The 21,636-nt window shown below is 56.0% G+C and overlaps 1 protein-coding gene across 2 annotated transcripts; it reads left to right on the top strand.

Moving 5' to 3' along the window:
- MTG1 (mitochondrial ribosome associated GTPase 1) lies at positions 1–19,723 on the top strand. Of its 2 annotated transcripts, XR_003757909.1 has the most exons (12): positions 1–118; positions 739–803; positions 4,105–4,209; positions 6,247–6,327; positions 11,029–11,085; positions 12,086–12,176; positions 13,957–14,018; positions 15,065–15,161; positions 15,710–15,791; positions 18,487–18,599; positions 19,259–19,570; positions 19,690–19,723. XR_003757909.1 is itself a non-coding variant. In XM_029060847.2 (11 exons), exons 1-11 carry the CDS (start codon positions 7–9, stop codon positions 19,432–19,434), a joined length of 1,041 nt encoding a protein of 346 aa, XP_028916680.1. In that variant the 5' UTR covers positions 1–6; the 3' UTR covers positions 19,435–19,573. The 2 variants fall into 2 exon arrangements, 1 of the variants encoding a protein (XP_028916680.1); XM_029060847.2 differs by lacking the exon at positions 19,690–19,723 and having other exon boundaries at positions 19,259–19,573.
- Positions 19,724–21,636: the final 1,913 nt, after the last annotated feature.

The raw sequence follows: 21,636 nt of genomic DNA, 5'->3' as shown, positions 1-21,636 counted from the left end.
GGGAGGATGAGACTGTGGGGGGCGGCGCTGCAGGCGGCGGGCCGGGCCGGCCGGAGGGAAGGCTTCCCCCTGCAGGGCCACGACGTGGCGCGCTGGTTCCCGGGCCACATGGCCAAAGGTGAGAGGCGGGCGCCGGCCCGGGAGCGCCCCCTGCCGGACGCGGTCGCGCTCCTCCCAGCCGCCCGCCCGTCCCCGTAGCGCCCCCTGTCGGCCGCCCTCCCCTCCGGCTCGGCGTTCCCCGCAGCGCCCCCTGCCGGCCGCGCTCCCCCCTGCCGTCCCCGGTTGTGCTCCTCCCAGCTGCCCGCCCGTCCCCGCAGCGCCCCCTGCCGGCCGCGCTCCCCCCCGGCCGTCCCTCCCCCTAGCGCCCCCTGCCGGCCGCTCTCCCTCCTTCCCCCCCCCCCCGGCCGTCCCCGTAGCGTCCCCTGCCGGCCGCCCTCCCCTCCGGCCCGGCGTTCCCCGCAGCGCCCCCTGCCGGCCGCGGTTGCGCTCCTCCCCACTGCCCGCCCGTCCCCGCAGCGCCCCCTGCCGGCCGCGCTCCCCCCCCCGGGCCGTGCCCGTAGCGCCCCCTGCCGGCCGCTCTCCCTCCCCCCCCCCGGCCGTCCCCGCAGCGCCCCCTGCCGGCGGCCCGGCGTTCCCCGCAGCGCCCCCTGCCGGCCGGGCTCGCCCCCGGCCCCGGTCCCGGGCGGCCTAACCGACAGCGCCCCCTGGCGTGCGCGGCCCGGGCTCGCCGTGTTTCAGGGCTGCGGAAGATGCAGAGCCTCCTGAAGCAGGTCGACGGGGTCATCGAGGTCCACGACGCCAGGATATCCTCGCCGACAGACCCACCGACCCACGGCGGGCGGACTCACCGAGCCCCTACTGTCTGCACAGCGCTGCACTCGCCGCTTGGGAAGGACAGTTCAGGGGCGCGGGCGTTCAGTCGTACTCATCGAGCGCCTACGGGCGCAGGACGCCGGGCCGAGCGCTTGGGAACGACAGTTCGGCGGCCGATTCGTTCCGTCGAATCGATTGAGCGCCTACCGGAAAGCGGCGTGGCTCAGTAGAAAGAGCCCGGGCTTGGGAGTCAGAGATGATGGGTTCGAATCCCAGCTCCGCCACCTGCAAGTCACTTCACTTCTCTGGGCCTCAGTGACCTCATCTGTCAAATGGGGATGAAGACTGTGAGCCTCACGTGGGACGACCCGGTGACCCCGTATCTCCCCCGGCGCTTAGAACAGTGCTCTGCGCATAGTGAGCGCTTAACAAATACCGACATTATGACTGAGTGCAGAGCACTGGACTGAACGCTTGACAGTCGTAACAAATAGAGACCATCCCTGCACACAGCGGGCTTACGGTCTAGAAGGGGGGAGATAGACAGCAAAACAAATAAATAGACATCAATAGAAATAAGTGGAATCGTAGATATACACACCGTTAATAAAATAGAATAGTAAATACGTACGAATATACCCAAGTGCCGTGGGGCCGGGGGTAGAGCAGAGGGAGGGAGTCGGGACGATGGGGAGGGGGAGGAGGAGCAGAGGAAAAGGAGAGCCTCATCATCATCGCAATTACGCATTTTGTTTTTGTCCATCTCCCCTCCACTAGACTAAGTCCAGTGTGGGCAGGGATTCTCTCTCTTTATTGCTGTGTTGTACTTCATTATTAATAATAAAATAATAAATATCGTGGTATCTGTTAAGCACTTAACTCGGAGCCAGGCACTGAACTGGGCCCTGGGGTGGATGCAGGCAGATGGGGTTGGACACAATCCCTGTCTCACCTATTCAATAGTATTTATTGAGCGCTTACTATGTGCAGAGCACTGTACTGAGCGCTTGGAATGAGCAAGTTGGCAACAGAGACAGTCCCTGCCGTTTGACGGGCTCACGGTCTGATCGGGGGAGACGGACAGACAAGACAAGAACACCTAGGGCTCACGGTCTCAATCCCCTTTTACAGATTCATTCGTTTGTATTTTTTGAGCGCCGACTGTGTGCGAAGCACTGTTCTAAGCACTTGGGAGAGTACGGTATAATAACAGACACATTCTCGCCCACAGCGAGCTCACAGTTTAACAGTGAGCTCACAATCTAGATGAGCTCATTTAGGTACAGAGAAGTGAAGTGACTCGGCCAAGGCCACGCAGCAGACGAGTGGCGGAGCCGGGTTTTCTTGATGGTGTTTGTTAAGCACTTACTGTGTGGCAGGCACTGTACTGAGCGCTGGGGGTAAATAGAAGCAGATTGGGTTGGACACGGTCCCTGTCCCGCCTGGGGCTCACAGTCTTAATCCCCATTTTACAGATGAGGGAACTGAGGCACAGAGCAGTGATGTGACTTGCCCAAGGTCACACAGCAGACAAGTGGCAAGAGTGGGGATTAGCCCCCTTGACCTTCAGACTCCCAGGTCCATGCTCTGTCCAACCCGATTTGCTTGCATCCACCCCAGCGCTTAGTACAGCGCCTGGCACGTAATAAGCACTTAAATACCTTGATTTTTAATTATTAGGACTCCAAGACCAATTTACCGATCAGTGGTATTTAGCGAGTGCTTACTCTGCAGAATACTAGTCTGAGGAAACCCATCAGTCGACCGGTGGTATTTATCGGGCGCTTCCCGTGCGCTGAGCACTGCTCTAAGCACTTGGGAGCTGACCCTGGAGTTGGTAGACCCGATCCCTGCCTCCAAGGAGCAATCCCTTGGGGGAGGCAGACCCGAAGTGCTCGGTACCGGGATTTGCACCCAGTAAGCGCTCAATAAATACGACCGAATAAAATAAATTAAAAGATGGAAACCAGTAAAGTATAAGGAGATGAATAGAAATGCTGAGGGGCTGGGGGTGACTGACTAGCGAATCTCTTAGAGGGTAGAAGCAGCCTGGCTTAGGGGACAGAGCCCGGGCTCGGGGGTCAGAGGTCGTGGGTTCGAATCCCGGCTCCGCCACCTAGCCGTGTGACTTTGGGCAGGTCACTTCTGTGAGCCTCAGTGACCTCATCTGTCAAATGGGGATGAGAACTGTGAGCCTCACGCGGGACAACCTGATGACCTTGTATCTCCCCCAGTGCTTAGAACAGTGCTTGGCACATAGTAAGCGCTTAACAAGTACCAACCTTATTAATATTGTTAGGACTAGTAGGGCTCTGATGACGGGGAGAGTGTCCTGATCTGTCAGGTGTGAAGGGAGAAGGAGTTCCGGGCAGGGTGGAAGGAGGCAGCGAGGGCTGGAATGGGGGAGTCGGGGGAGGAAGAGAAGAGAGAAAGAGGAGAGACCGAGTCATTCATCCAATCAGTTGTATTTATTGAGCGCTTACTGTGTGCAGAGCACTGCACTAAGCGCTTGGAAAGTACCATTCGTCAGCGGAGATAATCACGACCGGCAGGTTGGCGCCGGAGGAGCGGAGTGTGCGGCAGAGGAGGAAAGTGACACAGTGGAGAGGGGGAGTGTTCCCTTTCCAAACTTCTATTATTCATTCGGTTGTATTGAGCGCCTACGGTGTGCGGAGCACTGGGCTAAGCGCTTGGAAAGTACAGTTCGGCCACGGGTGGAGACAGTCCCTGCCCAACGACGGGCTCGCAGTTTTCGAGAAGCAGCGTGGCTCGGGAGTCAGAGGTCGTGGATTCGAATCCCGGCTCTGCCGCTTGTCAGCTGTGTGACTGTGGGCAAGTCGCTTCTCTGTGCCTCAGTTACATCATCTGCAAAATGGGGAGGAAGACTGAGCCTCCCATGGGACAATCTGATGACCCCGTATCTACCCCAGTGCTTAGAACAGCGCTCTGCACGTAGTGAGCGCTTAACAGATACCGACATCATTATTATTATTCCCCATGTGGATGGACAAGCGGGAGCCTGCGGGGTCCCTCACACCTACCTCCCCAGGGGTCTCTCAGGGGTCTCATCTGGGCGACCGGGCCAGCCCCGGCCCAGCCCAGCTCTCCCCTCCTCCCACCCCCCACCCCATTCCGGCCCTCTGGCCCCTCGGCGGAGGCTCCGCCGGGGCCCGTTGGTCCTGGCAGAAGGCCCACCGACCCTGGGGGTGGGGACGGGGGCGAAGGGGTGTCCTCCCCAACCGGACCCTCTGAGAGCCTCCGCCCGAGGCGTCGTTTCCTTAACGGTGAAACATCCCACTCTCCGGCCGAAACCCTCTGTTCCAGGAGACCTTGGGAATCAGACCTCACCTGCTCGTCCTCAACAAGATGGATCTGGCGGATCTCAAAGAGCAGAAGGTGAGGACCCGAGGGACGCGACAGCAGCCCTCAGCGTGGCTCAGTGGAAAGAACCCGGGCTTGGGAGTCAGAGGTCAAGGGTTCGAATCGGGATTCGCGTCAGTGACCGCGGGCAAGTCTCTTCACTTCTCTGGGCCTCAGTGACCTCATCTGTAAAGTGGGGATTGAGACCGTGAGCCTCACGTGGGACAACCTGGTGACCCTGTGTCTCCCCCAGCGCTTAGTACAGTGCTCTGCACGTAGCAAGCGCTTAACGAATACCAACATTATTATGATTTCCCCACCCTACTTCTCAGTTTTGCTGCTTCTGATCGATCTGATATTGATCCAGGCGGCGAGGCTCACGAGGAGACCGGAGAGGCCTCGGGAAGTGAGAAGCGGCGTGGCCTAGTGGCTAGAGCCCGGGCCTGGGAGTCAGAAGGGCCCTGGGGTCTCTTCCCGGCTCCGCCACTTTGAGTCGAATCGCTTCACTTTTCTGGGCCTCGGTTGCCTCATCTGTAGAATGGGGATTAAGGATGAGAGCCCCGTGTGGAACGGGGACCGTCCAAACTGATTAATTTGTATTTACTCCAGCGCTTAAACGGGGCTTGATACATACTAAGCGCTGAACAGGTGCCATAGTTATTAATGTAACGGGCTGGGACTGGGCGTTGGGCTTCTGTTGAGTTAATGCCGTGCTCTCCGCTCAGTGGCTACTTCAGTAGTACACTGAGCGCTTAGTATGTGCAGAGCACCGGACTGAGAGCTTGGAATGGACAATTGGGCAACAGAGGGAGACGATCCCTGCCCAGTAGCGGGCTCACGATCTTACAGCTGCTGCTGCTTGAAGGAGGAAAATAGGCCACTGGCACACGCGGAGAGGGTTGTGTTCAAATCACATTGAATACTCATCACATCTCCTCCAAGAGGCCTTCCCTGATTAAGCCCTTTCCCCCCTAACCCCCAACCCTTTTATTCATTCGGTAGTATTTATTGAGCGCTTACTATGTGCAGAGCACTGTACTAAACGCTTGGGATGAACAAGTCGGCAACAGATAGAGACGGTCCCTGCCGTTTGACGGGCTGCCATCTATGCACTTGACTCTGTGACCCATATGTATGTTGGATATTCACCCCAACACCACACCGCTTAGGTGTATGTCTCTTTAATTATATATTATCGATTATGGACATTAATGTCTGTCTCCCCCTCTGGACCCTAAGCTTGTCGTGGGCGGGGAATGGGTCCACTAATTCTGTCGCGTTCTGTTCATTCAGTCGCACTGAGTGCCGACTGTGTGCAGAGCACTGTAGTAAGTGCTTGGAAAGTGCAAGTCGGCAAGAAATAGACAACCCCTACCCGACAAAGGGCTCGCAATCTAGAAGGGGGGAGACAGACACCAAAACAAGTAGACAGGCATCAATGGCATCAGTATAAGTAGAATTAATAATAATAATAATAATAATAATGTTGGTATTTGTGAAGCGCTTACTATGTGCAGAGCACTGTTCTAAGCGCTGGGGGAGATACAGAGTAATCAGGTTGTCCCACGTGAGGCCCCCAGTTAATCCCCATTTTACAGATGAGGGAACTGAGGCACAGAGAAGTGAAGTGACTTGCCCACAGTCACGATATATACACAGCATGAATAAATAAATTAATAAAAATGTACAAATATATACAAGTGCTGTGGGGCGGGGCGGGGAGGAGGAGCAGAGGAAAAGGGGGGCTATTCTAGCGCCCAGTAAATACCATTGATTCGTAAGTTCGCTGTGGACAGGGAATGTGTCCGTTCATTCTTATATTGTACTCTCCCAAGCGCTTAGTACCGTCTTTTGCACACACAGTAAGCGCTCAATAAGTATGAATGAATAATTAAACACTGGCGAACGGAAGCATAGGACTCTCCAAGGCCCTGAAACCTGCCTGTAGTTTTACCTGTATCCTATAAAGGCAGTGGGGTCCAGGGGGCGGGAGGGGAAGATAAATTAATGAATAAATAAACTGGCAAGCTTTAGCAGTTGAGATTTTAAAGTAGCGATGTTTGGTTCTTCTAGGAGATTGTGCACCACTTGGAGAAAGAAGGGCTGAAAAATGTCATCTTTACCAACTGTACAAAGGATGAAAATATAAATCAGGTATTCTTTTCTCGTGTATGGTTTAAACATCTCCCTCGGAAAGTTGTTGCTGTTCAAACCTGATGGTCCCGGCCGGGCCGGGGAGAGATTCGTTTCCTGAAAAGCCCGGTGGCCACTTGGCAGAGTCTGTGTCTCCGTGCTCTAGCTCCAGGTTTTCAGTTCGCTCACCTGGACAGGTGTGGCTCTCCCACGGTGAGCTGAGAGGCCTAATGGAAAGAGTCACGGGCCTGGGGGGCAGAGGACCTGGGTTCTAATCCCGGCTCCACCACTTGTCTGCTGTGCGACTCTGGGCAAGTCACTTATATTTTGTTTTTTATGATATTTATGAAGCGCTTACTATGTGCCAGCCACCGTACTAAACGCTACAGTAGATTCAAGATCATGAGGGTGGACACAGTCTCATGCGGCGCTCGGAGTCTTCACTCCCATTTTACAGATGAGGCAGCTGTGACACAGAGCAGTTAAGTGACCTGCCCAAGGTCACACAGCAGACAGGTGGTATAGCCGGGATCAGAACCCAGGTCCTCTGACTCCCCGGCGTGTGCTCTGTCTGCTAGGCCACGCCCTTCTTCGTGCCTCCTCTTTTCCTCTGTGCTTCAGTGGCTTCACCTGTAAATTTCAATTTACGGATTGAAATTTAAAGATTGAATTTTTCTGGAAGTGATGGACGTATCTTTTAAATTATGTATTTATTTACATTCACGTCTGTCTCCCCTCTAGACTGTGAGCCCGTTGTGGGAAGGGAGCACGTCTGTCAACTCTGTTGTATTTTGCTCCCCCGAGTGCTTAGTTCGATGCTCTCTATATAGGAAGCGTTCAATAGCTATCACTGACGATGATCCGTAAAATGGGAATGAAGACCGTTGGCCCCATGTGGGACGTGGACGGCGTCCACCTCGGTTATCTTGTGTCTAGCTCAGTGCCTAACAGAGTGCCTGGCACATAGTAAGCGCTTAGTAAATGGTATTAACAAAAAGGGAAAGTACTCCCTCCTGGCATCACCCTGGTACCCCGGACGAGCAGAGTATCCCCCCGGGCAGGGATGTATCCTGGGATTTGGGAGACACGATTTATCGCTCACGGGAGGAATTCAGCAACACGGCCCGCTCGTCGTTCGTGTCGCGCGACCAGGGAGATGCGATTTCCTTCTGCGTCACGTTTCGTAAACGGGGGCCGGGGGTTGGCACGTGCCCGGCGGTTGGCCGGCGCCCCCCGTTCCTCTTCGCCACGACCGTGCGTCCCATCCCCACGGCCAGCCGGGGGCGCAGAGCACAGTTGAGCTACTATAAGTAGCGTGCCCCCACGTCCGCGGCCTCGGAGGCGGGCGGAGCGGGACCGCCGACTGTCGGGATCCGGGCTCTGGGGATTCAACGGCCCCGGTTTTCGGGCATTCAACACGGGTCCTCGTCGCCATTTTCTGTCCCCAGCCCCGGGTCTTGCCCTAGAGGTTCCAAAGCAGCCCCTCTTCCCGAGCTGGAAAAGCCCACTCTCCTAACCCACCTCAATGGACGGGAGTCACCCAACTGGCCGGTACGTCTGAGACGGATCCCAATCCAGTGGAATGACAAGGAGTTTCTAGGCTGGGCACTCCGTGACCCTTTCAAAAGGAAACCAAACCACCACTGTATACAGAGGAGAGCTTCATTCATTCATTCGATAGTATTTATTGAGCGCTTACTATGTGCAGAGCACTGTACTAAGCGCTTGGAATGAACAGGTCGGCAACAGATAGAGACGGTCCCTGCCGCTCGACGGGCTCACGGTCTAATCGGGGGAGACGGACAGACGAGAACGATGGCGATAGATAGAGTCGAGGGGAAGAACATCTCGTAAAAACCGATGGCGACTAAATAGAATCGAGGCGATGTACATTTCATTAACAAAATAAATAGGGTAATAAATATATACAGTTGAACAGACGAGTACAGTGCTGAGGGGATGGGAAGGGAGAGGGGGAGGAGCAGAGGGAAAGGGGGGGAGAAGAGGGTTTAGCTGCGGAGAGGTGAAGGGGGGGCGGTAGAGGGAGAAGGGGAGCTCAGTCTGGGAAGGCCTCTTGGAGGAGGAGTTTTAAGTAGGATTTTGAAGAGGGGAAGAGAATCCGTTTGGCGGAGGTAAGGAGGGAGGACGTTCCGGGACCGCGGGAGGACGCGGCCCGGGGGTCGACGGCGGGACGGGCGAGATCTAGGGACGGCGAGGCGGTGGGCGGCGGAGGAGCGGAGCGTGCGGGGTGGGCGGTAGAAAGAGAGAAGGGAGGAGAGGTAGGAAGGCGTGAGGTGACGGAGAGCCTCGAAGCCTAGAGTGAGGAGTTTTTGTTTGGAGTGGAGGTCGATAGGCAACCACTGGAGTTGTTTAAGAAGAGGAGTGACGTGCCCAGATCGTCTCTGCGGGAAGATGAGCCGGGCGGCGGAGTGAAGAATAGACCGGAGCGGGGCGAGAGAGGAGGAAGGGAGGTCAGAGAGAAGGCTGACACGGTAGTCTAGCCGGGATATAACGAGAGCCCGTAGCAGTAAGGCAGTAAGGTAGCCATCTGGGTGGAGAGGAAAGGGCGGATCTCGGCGATATCGTAAAGGTGAGACCGGCAGGTCTCGGTAACGGATAGGATGCGTGGGGTGAACGAGAGAGACGAGTCAAGGACGACACCGAGATCGTGGGCCCGAGAGACGGGAAGGACGGTCGTGCCATCGACGGTGATAGAGAAGTCTGGGAGAGGACCGGGTTCGGGAGGGAAGATGAGGAGCTCGGTCTCGCTCACGTTGAGTTTTAGGCGGCGGGCCGACATCCAGGTGGAGACGTCCCGGAGGCGGGAGGAGATGCGAGCCCGAAGGGAGGGGGAGAGGACAGGGGCGGAGATGTAGATCTGCGTGTCATCTGCGTAGAGATGGTAGTCAAAGCCGTGAGAGCGGATGAGTTCACCGAGGGAGTGAGTGTAAATGGAGAACGGAAGAGGGCCGAGAACCGACCCTCGAGGACCTCCAACAGTTAAAGGATGGGAGGGGGAGGAGGCGCCGGCGAAGGAGACCGAGAATGACCGGCCAGAGAGGTGAGAGGAGAACCGGGAGAGGACGGAGTCCGTGAAGCCGAGGTGAGATAAGGTATGGAGGAGGAGGGGATGGTCGACAGTGTCAAAGGCAGCAGAGAGGTCAAGGAGGATTCGAAATTTTTAAGTCTAATTGAAAGGGTAAGCGCGCATACATGCTGTCATGGAGGCACACTCCCACCCCCACCCGTCCGGTTTTGCCCCAGATTCGTGGAGACGGTCCCACTTCAGAGGAATTGGGGGAGTCCAGCTGCTCAGGGGCGGCCGGCCGGCCTCGCGGTGGCTCTGAGCGGCGGCACGGACTCCTCCTCTCTTTCTTAGCGCGGGGCCACCGCGCTGGTCCTCGCTGGCTACCGCTCTCTCGTCGTCTTTTCTCTGGGGGAATAAAAAGGAGAGCCTTTCTCTCCAGGTGACCGACTTTTATCTTCCTCTGCCTCGGGCGTCGCGGCAATTCCCGATTAGCTGTTTTGATCGTCGCGGACTGGCTTGGTAGCATTCATTCATTCAGTCGTATTTATTGAGCACTCACTATGTGCAGAGCACTATACTGAGCGCTTGGAATGGACGATTCGGCAACAGATAGAGACGATCCTTGCCCAACGACGGGCTCACGGTCTAAGCGGGGGAGACGGACAGCAAAGCAAGAGCAAGAACTAGCCAAACTGCCTAGTTCCTTCTCGAACCCGTTCGTCCGTGGTGGCGTTCGCGGGTTCAAAAGAAACAGTCGTTTGCGGAAGGGCTTCTTGGCCAACAAAATGGCTCCCGCGGGGTCGACTTACCCGATGAGGACGTCATCTTCCCCGCCTCCAAGGGGGAGCGTGGCGGTAGAGGCTGGGAACCTGGGCCTTCGAAATAATCCGCGTGTTCATAGCGGACAGGGTATGCATCTGTTATGTTGTTCTCTGGTACTCTCCCAAGTGCTCGGTACAGTGCTCTGCAGAGTAAGCGCTCAATAAATACGATGGAGTGAAATAGGATGAAAGGAAATATTGCCCCAGGATTCTCAGACCCTGTTTCTGGCAACATGGATAGACCCCGGGGCGGGGAGTCAGAAGGACCTGGGTTATAATCCTGACTCCATTCCACGTCTGTCGTGTGACTGTGGGCAAGTCACTTCACTTCCATTCATTCAATAGTATTTATTGAGCGCTTACTATGTGCAGAGCACTGTACTAAGCGCTTGGAATGTACAAATCGGTAACAGAGACAGTCCCTGCCCTTTGACTTCCAGCGCTTAGAACGGTGCTTGGCACGTAGTATGCGCTTAACAGGTACCGTCGTTATCATTATTATTCTCTGGGCCTCAGCTTCCTCATCTGTCAAATGGGGATTAAGACTGTGAGCCCCAGGTGAGACAGGGACGGTGTCCAACTCAATTTGCTCGAATCCACCCCAGCGCTTAGCACGGTGCCTGATACGTAGTAAGCGCTGACTAAATATCACAGTCATTATTATTATTAGCAGGCAGGGACCTGGCTTTGCATTCCGGTCAGGGGTTCTGCCGACCACCTCATTCATTCGTTCATTCAGTCGTATTTATTGAGCACTTACCGTGTGCAGTACTTCGCCCAGTGCTCTGCACGCTCAGAGCGCTTAATAGATACCATCGACGGATCCGTTCTTCCCGCTGATGGCCTGCGTCCCTTCTCCTAATCCTCTGACAGGTCGTTCCGCTGGTCACCAAAATGATCGAGAGCAGCTACCGCTATCATCGAGGAGAGGTCGGTGGGCGACGGACTCCTTCCTGCGTGGCGCGGGGTGCCGAGGGACGGGGCCCCGGCCGGACCGCCCTCCCGGCCGAGGGGTTCCCCCCCCGGCTCGTACCGGGACCCGGGGTGATGACCGAGGAAAGGTTTGGGCCGGACCCAGCGGTTGAGCGGAACAGCCGTCCCTTCCCCGGTGCTCCCTTCGCTTCCATGGGAAGGACGAAAGAATGACGTGCGATAGAACCGAAGCAGTGGAGAGGGGGCACCGGGCCTGGGAGTCAGAGGACCTGGATTCTAATCCCGGCTCCCCCGCTCACCTCGCCAACTCACCCAACCACTCTGGGCTGGTTTCCTCCGCTATAAAATGGGGATTCGATACCCGTTCTCCCTCCTACGTGGCTGGCGAGCCCCCTGTGGGACAGGAATTGCGTCTGGCTGGATTAACTTGCGTCTACCCCAGGGTTTAGAGTAGTGCTTGACACACTCTGAGTGCTAAACAAGTACCATATATGTTCATATACATACAGATCTATTTATGTATATGTATAAATCTATATGTACTCCACTTGTAAACTGTGTGACTCTGGGCAAGTCACTCAACTTCTCTGTGCCTCCGCTCACCTGTAAAATGGGGATTAAGACTGTGGGCCCCGTGTGTTTCGGCCTCATCACCCCATATATACCCCAGTGCTGGGCACGTAGTAAGCGCTTCATAAATACCATCGTTATTCAGCGCTTAGAACAGAGCTCGGCACAGAGTAAGCGCTTAGCAAATACCAGCATCATCATGCAGGGGAATAGCTGCTCCCCTCAGACCCTTCTGGTTCCCTGCGAAGTAGGGGAGGATTTCCGGGACGGGCAGAGGCTTCGATCGCGTCCCGTCGTAGCCTCCCGGCCGGGGCCGGGAAACGGTTGCCCGGAGCCCGGGCCAAGCCCTGGGAATCGGACCGGCATCCGGGGAGGCTGGGCTCCGCGAGACGGCGGGGCGTGGCTCTGACGGGGCTCTCCGTCGCAGAACCCGGAATCCTGCATCATGGTCATCGGGGTTCCCAACGTGGGCAAGTCCTCACTCATCAACTCCCTGCGACGGCACCACCTCCGCAAAGGTATGGGGGCACGGGGCAGGCCGCCCCTGGGAGGGAAAAGCATTTTTAGCTGGGTGGGGGCGAGACTCGGAGAGAGCAGGAACCGTGCAGATGCTGAGCACAGTGCTCTGCACGCAGTGAGCGCTCAATAAATGCAACTGATGAGATGACAGTGGCGTAGACGGAACAAATCTCTAGGCGGGTGAGAGGCGCCCGCCTTGTTCCGCCGTTCATTTCGGACCACCGCCGTCTCCTTCATCGAAGAAGTCTGCCCTGAAGGCAGTGCAGTTAGAATGGTAATAATTAAAAATCAGTAATAATTATGGTATTTGTTAAGCGCTCACAACGTGCCAGGCACTGTACTAAGCACTGGGTGGATACAATTAAATCGGATTGGACGCATCGCCTGTCATTCATTCAGTTGTATTCATTGAGCGCTTAGTATGTGTGGACCGCTGTACTAAGCGCTTGGAATGTACAATTTGGCAACAGGTAGAGACAATCCCTGCTCAATAACGGGCTGACGGTATAAATGGGGGAGACAGCAAAACAGAACGAAACAAAATAAGTAGTCTGGAGTAAATATCAAGATAAATAGAATCAAAGACATACACATCATTAACGAAGTAAATAGAGTAATAAATAATAGATACAAATAGGCACAGATATGCACAGTGCTGTGGGGAGGGGAAGGGGGAAGAGCAGGGGGCGGGAGAGGAATGGGGAGGGGAGGAGGAGCGGAGGGAAAGGGAGGGGCTCAGTGTGGGAAGGCCTCCTGGAGGAGGTGAGCTCTCAGGAGGGCTTTGAAGAGGGGAAGAGAGTGAGTTTGGCGGAGGTGAGCGGGGAGGGCATTCCAGGTCAGAGGTAGGACATGGGCCGGGGGGTCGACGGTGGGACCCACGTGGGGCTCACGGTCTCAATCCCCATTTTACAGATGAGGGAACTGAGGCCCAGAAAAGTGAAGTGACTTGCCCGAGGCCACACAGCAGACAAGTGGCGGAGCCGGGATTAGAACCCATGACCTTCTGACTCTTAGGCCTGTGCTCTAGCCACTACGCCACGCCGTTTCTCACAGAGTACTCATTTTGGAGGCGGGAAACGGGCTCTTGGGTGGCAGAGCGCTCACGGAGACCCTCTTCACGTGACTCTGAACGAATGATTTCCCTTATCAATCTCAGTGTTTCTAGCTGAGCAATGGGGTGATGCCGTTGTCACCCCTACCCGTATGGGGTGATGAGCGGCTTGAGATTAGAACCTTTGGGAACTCCTTGAAACGAACCCCTCGGAAAAAAGAAATCACCTGGCGTGTTCTTTCTTCCTCTCTTCCCCGGAGGCAGTCGGGGCGAAGCCGGTCCCCTCCTGCCCGTAGGGTCGTTCCCGGCTCCCGACCTTTTCCTTCCTGTCGATGAGCGTTTGGCCGGGGAAGCAGTCCCGGGCGGCCCCTCCACAGATCCGTCCGAGGGACTGGATTATTCCACCTGGAACGGTTTGCCTAATTGAGGTTGATGATTTTCAGAAGTGGGGGAAAGGAAAGCTTGATCTTGGAACTAAAATGAAACGGGGCTCTTGCCTCAATTCCCAGAGAGGGAGAGAGAGAGACAGACACAGAAAGACACACTAAGCTCTTTGCGGGCGGGGAACGTGTCTACCTACCGTCGTAGCGTCCTCTCCCAGGCGCTTAGTACAGTGCTGTGCACACGGTAAGCACTCAAGAAATCCACTGATTGTGAGATTGCGTCTGCTCGGTATATTCTAGACTTACCTGAAGTTCTGTCCTAAATTTGACTTTCTGTTCCTGTAGGAAAAGCCTCCAGGGTCGGAGGTCATCCCGGGATTACTCGAGCAGTGATGTCCAAAATTCAGGTACAGTGATCCTCCTCCCTTCTCCCGCAGGAGGACCTGGAGACAGACATTTGCTGCGCGAGCCACGTGCGGTCCCCAGATAGCCCTGGGATATCTTTATTTATATTAATGTCTGACCGCCCTCCTCCAGACTCTAAGTTCCCGAAGGGCAGGGGTTGTGGCTATCACCTCTATTGTATCGAACTCTCCCAAGCACTTAGTTGAGTGTTCCGCACCCAGTGGGTGAGTGAGTGATCGACTCAAGCGGAAAGCAAAGGAGAGTCTCTTGGCTCCTCTCGAAACCTCTTCATTTTGGGAAAATCCTCTCCACCACGTGTACCACGTGAGGGCATTTCACAGATGAGAGCGCGGCACCTCAGACTGGGAGTCAGGAGACCCTGGATAGGTCACTTACCTCGGCCGGAACGGGTGGGGGTGGTTGCTCTCCCCGAGTCCGTTACGCCGTCCCTTCCAAGTTCAGAGAGGAATTCCGTCTGTCGGATCAGACTGCCTCCCGGGCACTTGAAATCCATAAGCCCCCCTTTTCCTCTGCTCCACCTCCCCTTCCGCCCCAACTCTCTCTTTTTGCTCTGACCCCCCTCCCCGCCCCACAGCACCTGCGTCTATATGTACATATCTATAATTCTATTCATATAAATGATGTGTCTATATCTATAATTCTATTGCTGCATCAATAGCAATATTTACTTATTTCGATGCCTATCTCCCTCCTTCTAGACCGTGAGCCTGTTATAAGCAGGATTGTCTCTATCTTCTTTGCTGACTTGTACTTTCCAAGCGCTTAGTACAGTGCTCTGCACACAGTAAGCGCTCAGTAAATAACGATTGAATTAATGAAGAACCTCACATTATGGGAACGTCTCATGAGGGGACTATAAACTTGTGGGCAGAACTTGTGTTGTGGCTTGGGATTTTTTGGCTTTGTTTTGTTTTGAATGTGAGTGCTTACTGTGTGCCAGGCACTGTACTAAGCGCTGGGGTAGGTACAAGAAATGACGGTCCACCTTTCTCGCCGCCTCTGCTGAGTGTCTCCTCTGCTTGTCTAGGTGTGTGAGCGGCCCTTGATGTTCCTTCTGGATACCCCCGGGGTCCTCGCCCCGAGGATCGAGAGTGTGGAGATTGGCCTGAAATTGGCTCTGTGCGGTAAACTGGTTTCGATGGGTTCTTTCCACTCCCTCCCCCCGGATTGGGATGTTTTTCAGAGTGGCTTTCCAGATCAACCCGTGGTAGCCGTTGAGCGCTTACTGTGTGCAAATCACTGTTCGAAGCGCTCAAGACCGGGTCCGACTCCTCCCCCCCGGCTAGACTCCCTGAGGGCAGAGAACGTACCCGTTAATTCTCTCGTTCTCTCCCTCGTCCTTGGAACGGTACTCTGCACATAGTAGCTCCTTAGTAGATACCTGCCGATCGATTGGTTGCTACCCCCAAGCGCTTAGTACGGTGCTCTGCGCATAGTAAGCGCTCAATAAATACTATTGAATGAATGAATACCCCCGGCCACTAGTTTGGGTTCGGGGGCGGGGGTTTTGTCCCTCTGAAGTTGGCGCTTTTCCACATTTTTTTGCTCCCGTGAGCTCGTGAAGGGGATCCGCTTGGGGCCTTTTTCTGGGTGAAGATCACGATCACCCTTCTCCTTTTCAAGTCCAGTAAGTAGCGAGGGATTTCAGTTCCGCATCCTTGGTGTCACCCAGGTACTATACTGGATCATTTGGTTGGGGAAGACATCATGGCCGATTACCTTCTGTACACTCTGAATAAGCACCAGCGGTTCAAGTGAGTAGACTGCGAGTCTAATAGTCATTTTCGGTCTGAACGTCTTGGGTTCGGTCGAATCTCGCCTTAGCCTCTTTCTCCCTTCGCGTCCACCCATCCCGGTCTCCCGCGTGTGGCTGGCTCTGTCTTTTTCTCTGTGGATTTCTGGTTATTTCTACTGGCCCAATAGCAAGTGTTGGATTTATGGAGTAGCGTAGTCCAGTGCCCTCTGTAAATACCGTGTCTGCTCCTGCCGAGGATATTAAACACTTGGGCAAGCCCAACAGAGGCCAGAGTGGGGAAGGAGAGTGGCCCAAAGGCTAGAGCTTAGGCCTGGGAGCCAGAAGACCTGGGTTCTCCCCAGCTCTGCGACATGCCTGCCCTGTCACCTCAGGGAAGTCAGGTACCTTCTCTTTGCCTTAGTTTTCTCACCGGCAAAATGAAGATTCGATACCTGTCCTTCCTACTGTGACGGGGGACAAGGATTAACCTGTATCTACCCCGGCGCTTAGAACGGTGCTCGACAGATAGTAACCGCTCAACAAATACCGTCAAAACAGCAACACGATCGAACGACGACAAAAAAACCGAGGACACATTCCGTGCCCCCAGGGATCTTACATTCTCATGTAGAAATGTCGGTATTTCTTAAGCACTTACTATGTACCAGGCGCTGAACTAAGTGCTGAGGTGCTTACAAGCAAATGGGGTTGGACACAGACCCTGTCCCACACGGGGCTCACGGTCTTCATTCCCATTTTCCAGATGAAGTAACTGAGGTTCAGAGAAGTGAAGTGAATCGCCCCAGGTCACACGGTAGACAAGTGGCGGAGCCGGCATTAGGACCATGATCTTCTGACTCCCGGGCCTGTGCTCTATAACAATAATAATAATAATAGTAATGGTATTTATAGGGAAATTGTGTCCCTAGAGTTGCATTGATCCGTCTCCGGACTGCTCCCAGCTTCGGAGTTTCTCGCAGTAGACACTCCATCCCCTGCCATCTCTGCGTCGAGCTCTACGGGTCTTTCATTTTCTGAGTGTTCTTGTTCCGGATGACGGGTTACCCGGTTCTTGAGGCAGCAAACCTGAGAACTGCAAGTCCAAAATGTGGTTCTTGGCTCCTGCTCCTTTGACAATGTCGGGGCTCCTCTCGGTGCCCGAGTGTGTTCACGAATCAATAACGGTACTAGTAATACTAATAACGGACCATTTGGTAAGTGCATTTACAGAGGGGAGGGGGCAGGAGAGGCAGTGAAGAGGCTCTACGCTTCCTAACCGACCCGGTTCCATTCCAGCCTCTCCCACTGACTTTTTCTGGATTGTATTCGGCAGTGAATAACAATAGTGTTGGTATTTGTTAAGCGCTCACTATGTGCTGAGCACTGTTCTAAGTGCTGGGGTAGATACAAGGTAATGAGGTTGTCCCAGGTGGGGCTCACAGTCTCCATCCCCATTTTACAGATGAGGTCACTGAGGCACAGAGAAGTTAAGTGACTTGCCCAACATCACACAGCTGACAAGCGGCGGAGCCGGGATTAGAACCCATGACCTCTGACTCCAAAGCCCGGGCTCTTTCCACTCAGCCACGCTGGGTCAGTCGACGTGGGTGGGTAGTGTGTCTCTCTTGCTTCCGGTCTACCTTGGTAAGTGCTCAGTTCAGGGAGCGGTGTGGCTAGTGGATAGACCACGGGCCTGGGAGCCAAAAGGACCTGGGTTCTAATCCTGGCTCCGTCACTCGTCTGCTGAGTGACCTAGGGCAAGTCACGTCACTTCTCTTTGCCTCAGTTACCTCATCGGTAAAATGGGAATAAGAGCGCGAGCCCCACGTGGGACAGGATCTCTGTCCAACCTGATTAGCTTGTATCTACCCTAGCGCTTAGAACAATGCTTAGCACATGGTAAGCGTTTCTTATTAGTAATAGGCACTCAGGAAATATCTTTTTTACTCTTTGTCATTCATTCATTGGGTCGTGTGCAGACCACTGTACTAAGCGCTTGGGAAGTACAATTCTTTCTGTTCCCATTTTCCTTCGTGAGGAAACCCAAATTGAGGGTGACAGGCGATGCCACAAAAAGTCAGAGCAAGCTGTCGGGCCGCACTGCTGATCTCCCTCCCTGGGGCCCCAGGGAGGCCCAGCTGGAGCTTGGAGAGGCGGGACAGGCACCTAGCACAGCGCTTGACATGTAGTAAACGCTTAACGAGTCCCTCACGAAAACGATAGCCTAGTCACGATCAGACCAGGGTTCGGACCAGGGCAGAGAGGCAGGGGCTGAGCCGGGAGATGCTACTCGGGAAAGAGTGGCAGGATTCGACAGACTCACTGTGAAGGTTAATGGTATTTATTGAGCACTTACTGTGTGCGGACACTGTACTGAGTGCTTGGAAGAGCATAATCTAAAAATAAACGGACCCATTCCCTTCCCGCAACGGTCTAGAGGACCGTGAACTCGGCCGACGTCAGCCAAGTATCGAGGGTGATGGCCAGGTTGTGGCATCCTGGGACGGGAGCTTAGGGGGTCTTTTTGATAGAGACGAGATGGCCTCCCCCAAGGCTGAGAAACGACCCTCGAGGCCTCGGGGCAAGTTCCTCAGTTGTGGCCGGTGGGGGACCTCGGTCCCCGGCGGGCGGAAGCCGCGGGAGGCGGGGGTCGGGGCCCGAGGGCGGGCGGAGCGTCCGCCCGCTGACGGCGCCCTCCGGGACCCCGGCCCCAGGTACGTGGACCACTACGGCCTGGGAGAGGCTTGCGACGACATCCGCAGCGTGCTGAAGAGGATCGCCGTCAGACTCAGGAAGACCCAGAGAGTCAAAGTGCTCACGGGCACCGGTGAGAAGACCGGGGGGAGAGCGGGGGGAGCCCGGCGGGCGGGGGGAGGCTCCCGGGGCGATGGAGCGTCGGCCCAGCCCCGGGGTCGTCCGCTGACCGCGGCCCCCGTCGTGAGGGGCCGGCGACCCCTGGGGTGAGGGAACGCCTCGGGGGTCCTGAGCGGACTCGAAAACGTGAGCGGGTGGGCCTCGGCTGTGCCCAAATGCCAAGCCCCAAGCAAAGCGAGGCCATGGCTTAGTGGAAAGAGCCCGGGTTTGGGAGTCAGAGGTCGTGGGTTCCGATCCCGGCTCTGCCACTCGTCAGCCGGGTGGCGTTGGGCAAGTCATTTAACTTCTCTGTGCCTCGGTTCCCTCATCTGTAAAATGGGGATGAAGACTGTGAGCCCCACCTGGGACAACCTGATTACCCTGTATGTACCCCGGCACTTAGAACAGTGCTTGGCACAGAGTGAGCACTTAACAGTAGCTTCGTCAGTATCATCGAATGAGGGGCGGCGGCCCCACACGCCCCCGGTCTCGGGGAGCCAGGGCCAAACCTGCCCTTTTGAGCGTGCGGGGGCTCCCGTCCCCAGACTGCTCCCGAGCGGAGGTTCGAGCCAGGCCTGCGGTGGAACCCCACGTTTCCCCATCCTCACCCCTCATCCTCGGTGACCCCCTTAGGGGACGTGAACGTCATTCAGCCCGACTACAGCGCGGCGGCCTACGACTTCCTGCGCGCCTTCCGCAGCGGGGGGCTGGGACGCGTGACGCTCGACGCCCCCGCCCCGCGGGAGCCGCCGCCCCCCGCCGTCGCCACCGTCGGCGGCCACGCGCCGGCGCCCGGCTCGGCCGGATGACCCGTCCGGCGCCCGAGGTCCCGGGCCCGAGGATGGACCGCCGCGGGAGGGGCCCGGGCCTGGACCCGTGCGGGAGCGCGGACTCTTCTCGTCTGTCAGCCGTGTTTGGGCCGAGGAGATGACGACGACGATGATGGTATTTGTTAAATGCTTTCTTTGTGCCAGGCACTGTCCTAAGCTCCGGGGTGGATGAGCAGATTGGGTTGGACACAGCCCCGTCCCATGTGGGGCTCAGTCTCAACCCTCATTTTACAGATGAGGTAACTGAGGCCCAGAGAAGTGAAGTGACTTGCCCTAGATCACACAGCAGACAAGTGGCCAAACCAGGAGTAGAACCCACGACCTTGTGATTCCCAGGCCCCTGCTCTAGCCCCCCGGCCGTGCGGCTTCCGTGACTTGCAGCTGGTGCTCCGAGGACCCCCGCCTCGGAACCCCCCGAGCCAGGAGAGGGGGCCGGGCCTGGTCTCGGACCTGGGCGGCCGCTTCCCCGTCCCCCCCCCGACAAGGGCCGCTTCAGCGCCTGGCCGTGCCGCCGCGCGTCTCCGTCGCGGCCAGCTTCCTCAGCGGCTTCAGGTGGCCCCGGGCCCGGAACTTGGATGGCCTCTAATCAGATGGGAAGCCCGTTGCCCCCCAAACACAGGCAGAACCGCCCCCGTTCCCCCACCCCCCAAACACACAGCTCTACCCTATCCTTTCTCGACCAGCGAGGGGAAGATAGTTCAGACTGACGTCTAGTCGGTTCCGAGCAGCGGCCGAGGCAACCGTCAAACCTCGGCTGGGGCCGAGGCGGCCGGCAGCCGACCTTATCTCCTTGTGCGACACTCAAGTCAGTCGATGGCATTTACTGAGTGCCTACTGAGTGTAGAGCACTGTACTAAGCGTTGGGGTGAATACGTTAAAAATAAAAAGGCATTTGTTAAGCGCTTACTATGTGCAAAGCACTGTTCTAAGCACCGGAGGGGATACAAGGTGATCAGGCTGTCCCACGTGGGGCTCACAGTCTTAATCCCCATTTTACAGATGAGGTAACTGAGGCACAGAGAAGTGACTTGCCAGAGGTCACACAGTTGACAAGCGGCTGGGCCGGGATTTGAACCCATGACCTCTGAATGCAATACAGGTACATTCTCTGCCCACAACAAACACTCTAGAAGACCGTTAGACTCAGAGGGCAGGACTTAGTTTTGGCGACCCCCCGAGCGACTCAGCCCCCACCCCTCTGCCCCGCCCACTCGGGAACCGGCCCGGGACCTCCGACAAAGGGCTCACCGGCCGAAAGCCTGGTGGGCGGCGGTCAGACCTCGTCAGCCAGCTCGCCGGAATCGGGGCCGACAGTGGAGGCGGTTCTAGCTCGAGGTTTGGGCCGCGGCCGCCACCCCGCCAGTATTTCTCGCATCCTGCCTGTTCCGGGGTGCCAGTCTGCTCCTCGGGGGTCCCCGCTCTCTGGCCTGTCTGACCACTTCGGAGGCCACCAGTCCCGACGCTAGGATTGGCCGATCCGTCGCCAAGAACCGACTGCTGAATTCCAGGCCGCTCCATCCCAGCCCTGGAGAAGGGGTGGAAATGGGTCGGAAGACAAGGGCGCGTAGGTACGTAGGTTCAACAGCCGGGTATCCCCTGACTCTCCAGGGAAGCGGGTGACCTTTTCATTCGTCCAGTCAATCGTGTTTATTGAGCGCTTCTTAGGTGCAAAGCACTGTAGTAAGAACTTGAACCAAGGGACCTCGAACCCTCCTCTGGCCCCATGGTCGGGGCTGCCTGGGACGTCCCCTGTGGGTTAGGCTCAGTATGGGGCTACGGGGACCCCAAGATCTTTCGGATCCCATTTTCAACCCTGAACTGGCCTAAGAGAGCAGGCCGGATGGAGGGGTATATACTGATGGATTGTTTGCAGGGAATTGACCTTCGAGATTCCAGTTTAGTATTCCAAAAGTTCCCGGTGCTCAAGAAACATCATCCCAACCATTAATTTTCACGTCACCTTGAAAACTTTAATAAAAACATTAACAAACAGTTGAAAACAGCTGGTGCTTTAAGTCACGAACAGGTTGTCTGCTCCCTGCTAGGAAACGGGGACCAGTTGGCTGTTTTTTTCCCAAACTGTCGTCAAGGGGAGGGGGCCGGGTTGTTCCACGTGACCGCGAGAAGGCTGAGATACACAAGGGAGTACACCAACCAGACCGACCTCAAACCTCTTTTGAG

The sequence above is a fragment of the Ornithorhynchus anatinus genome, chromosome 3 (genome assembly GCF_004115215.2).
Source record: "Ornithorhynchus anatinus isolate Pmale09 chromosome 3, mOrnAna1.pri.v4, whole genome shotgun sequence".
Lineage (NCBI taxonomy): Eukaryota > Metazoa > Chordata > Mammalia > Monotremata > Ornithorhynchidae > Ornithorhynchus > Ornithorhynchus anatinus.
The sequence above is the reverse complement of the archived record's forward strand: the minus strand, read 5'-3'. Positions and strand labels throughout refer to the sequence as shown.

Coding starts and splice junctions, on each gene's coding strand:
- MTG1 (XM_029060847.2), top strand. CDS start 7: ATGAGACTGTGGGGGGCGGCGCTGCAGGCGGCGGGCCGGGCCGGCCGG. Junction 6,328..11,028: donor AGGATGAAAATATAAATCAG/GTATTCTTTTCT, acceptor ATCCTCTGACAG/GTCGTTCCGCTGGTCACCAA. Junction 11,086..12,085: donor ACCGCTATCATCGAGGAGAG/GTCGGTGGGCGA, acceptor TCTCCGTCGCAG/AACCCGGAATCCTGCATCAT.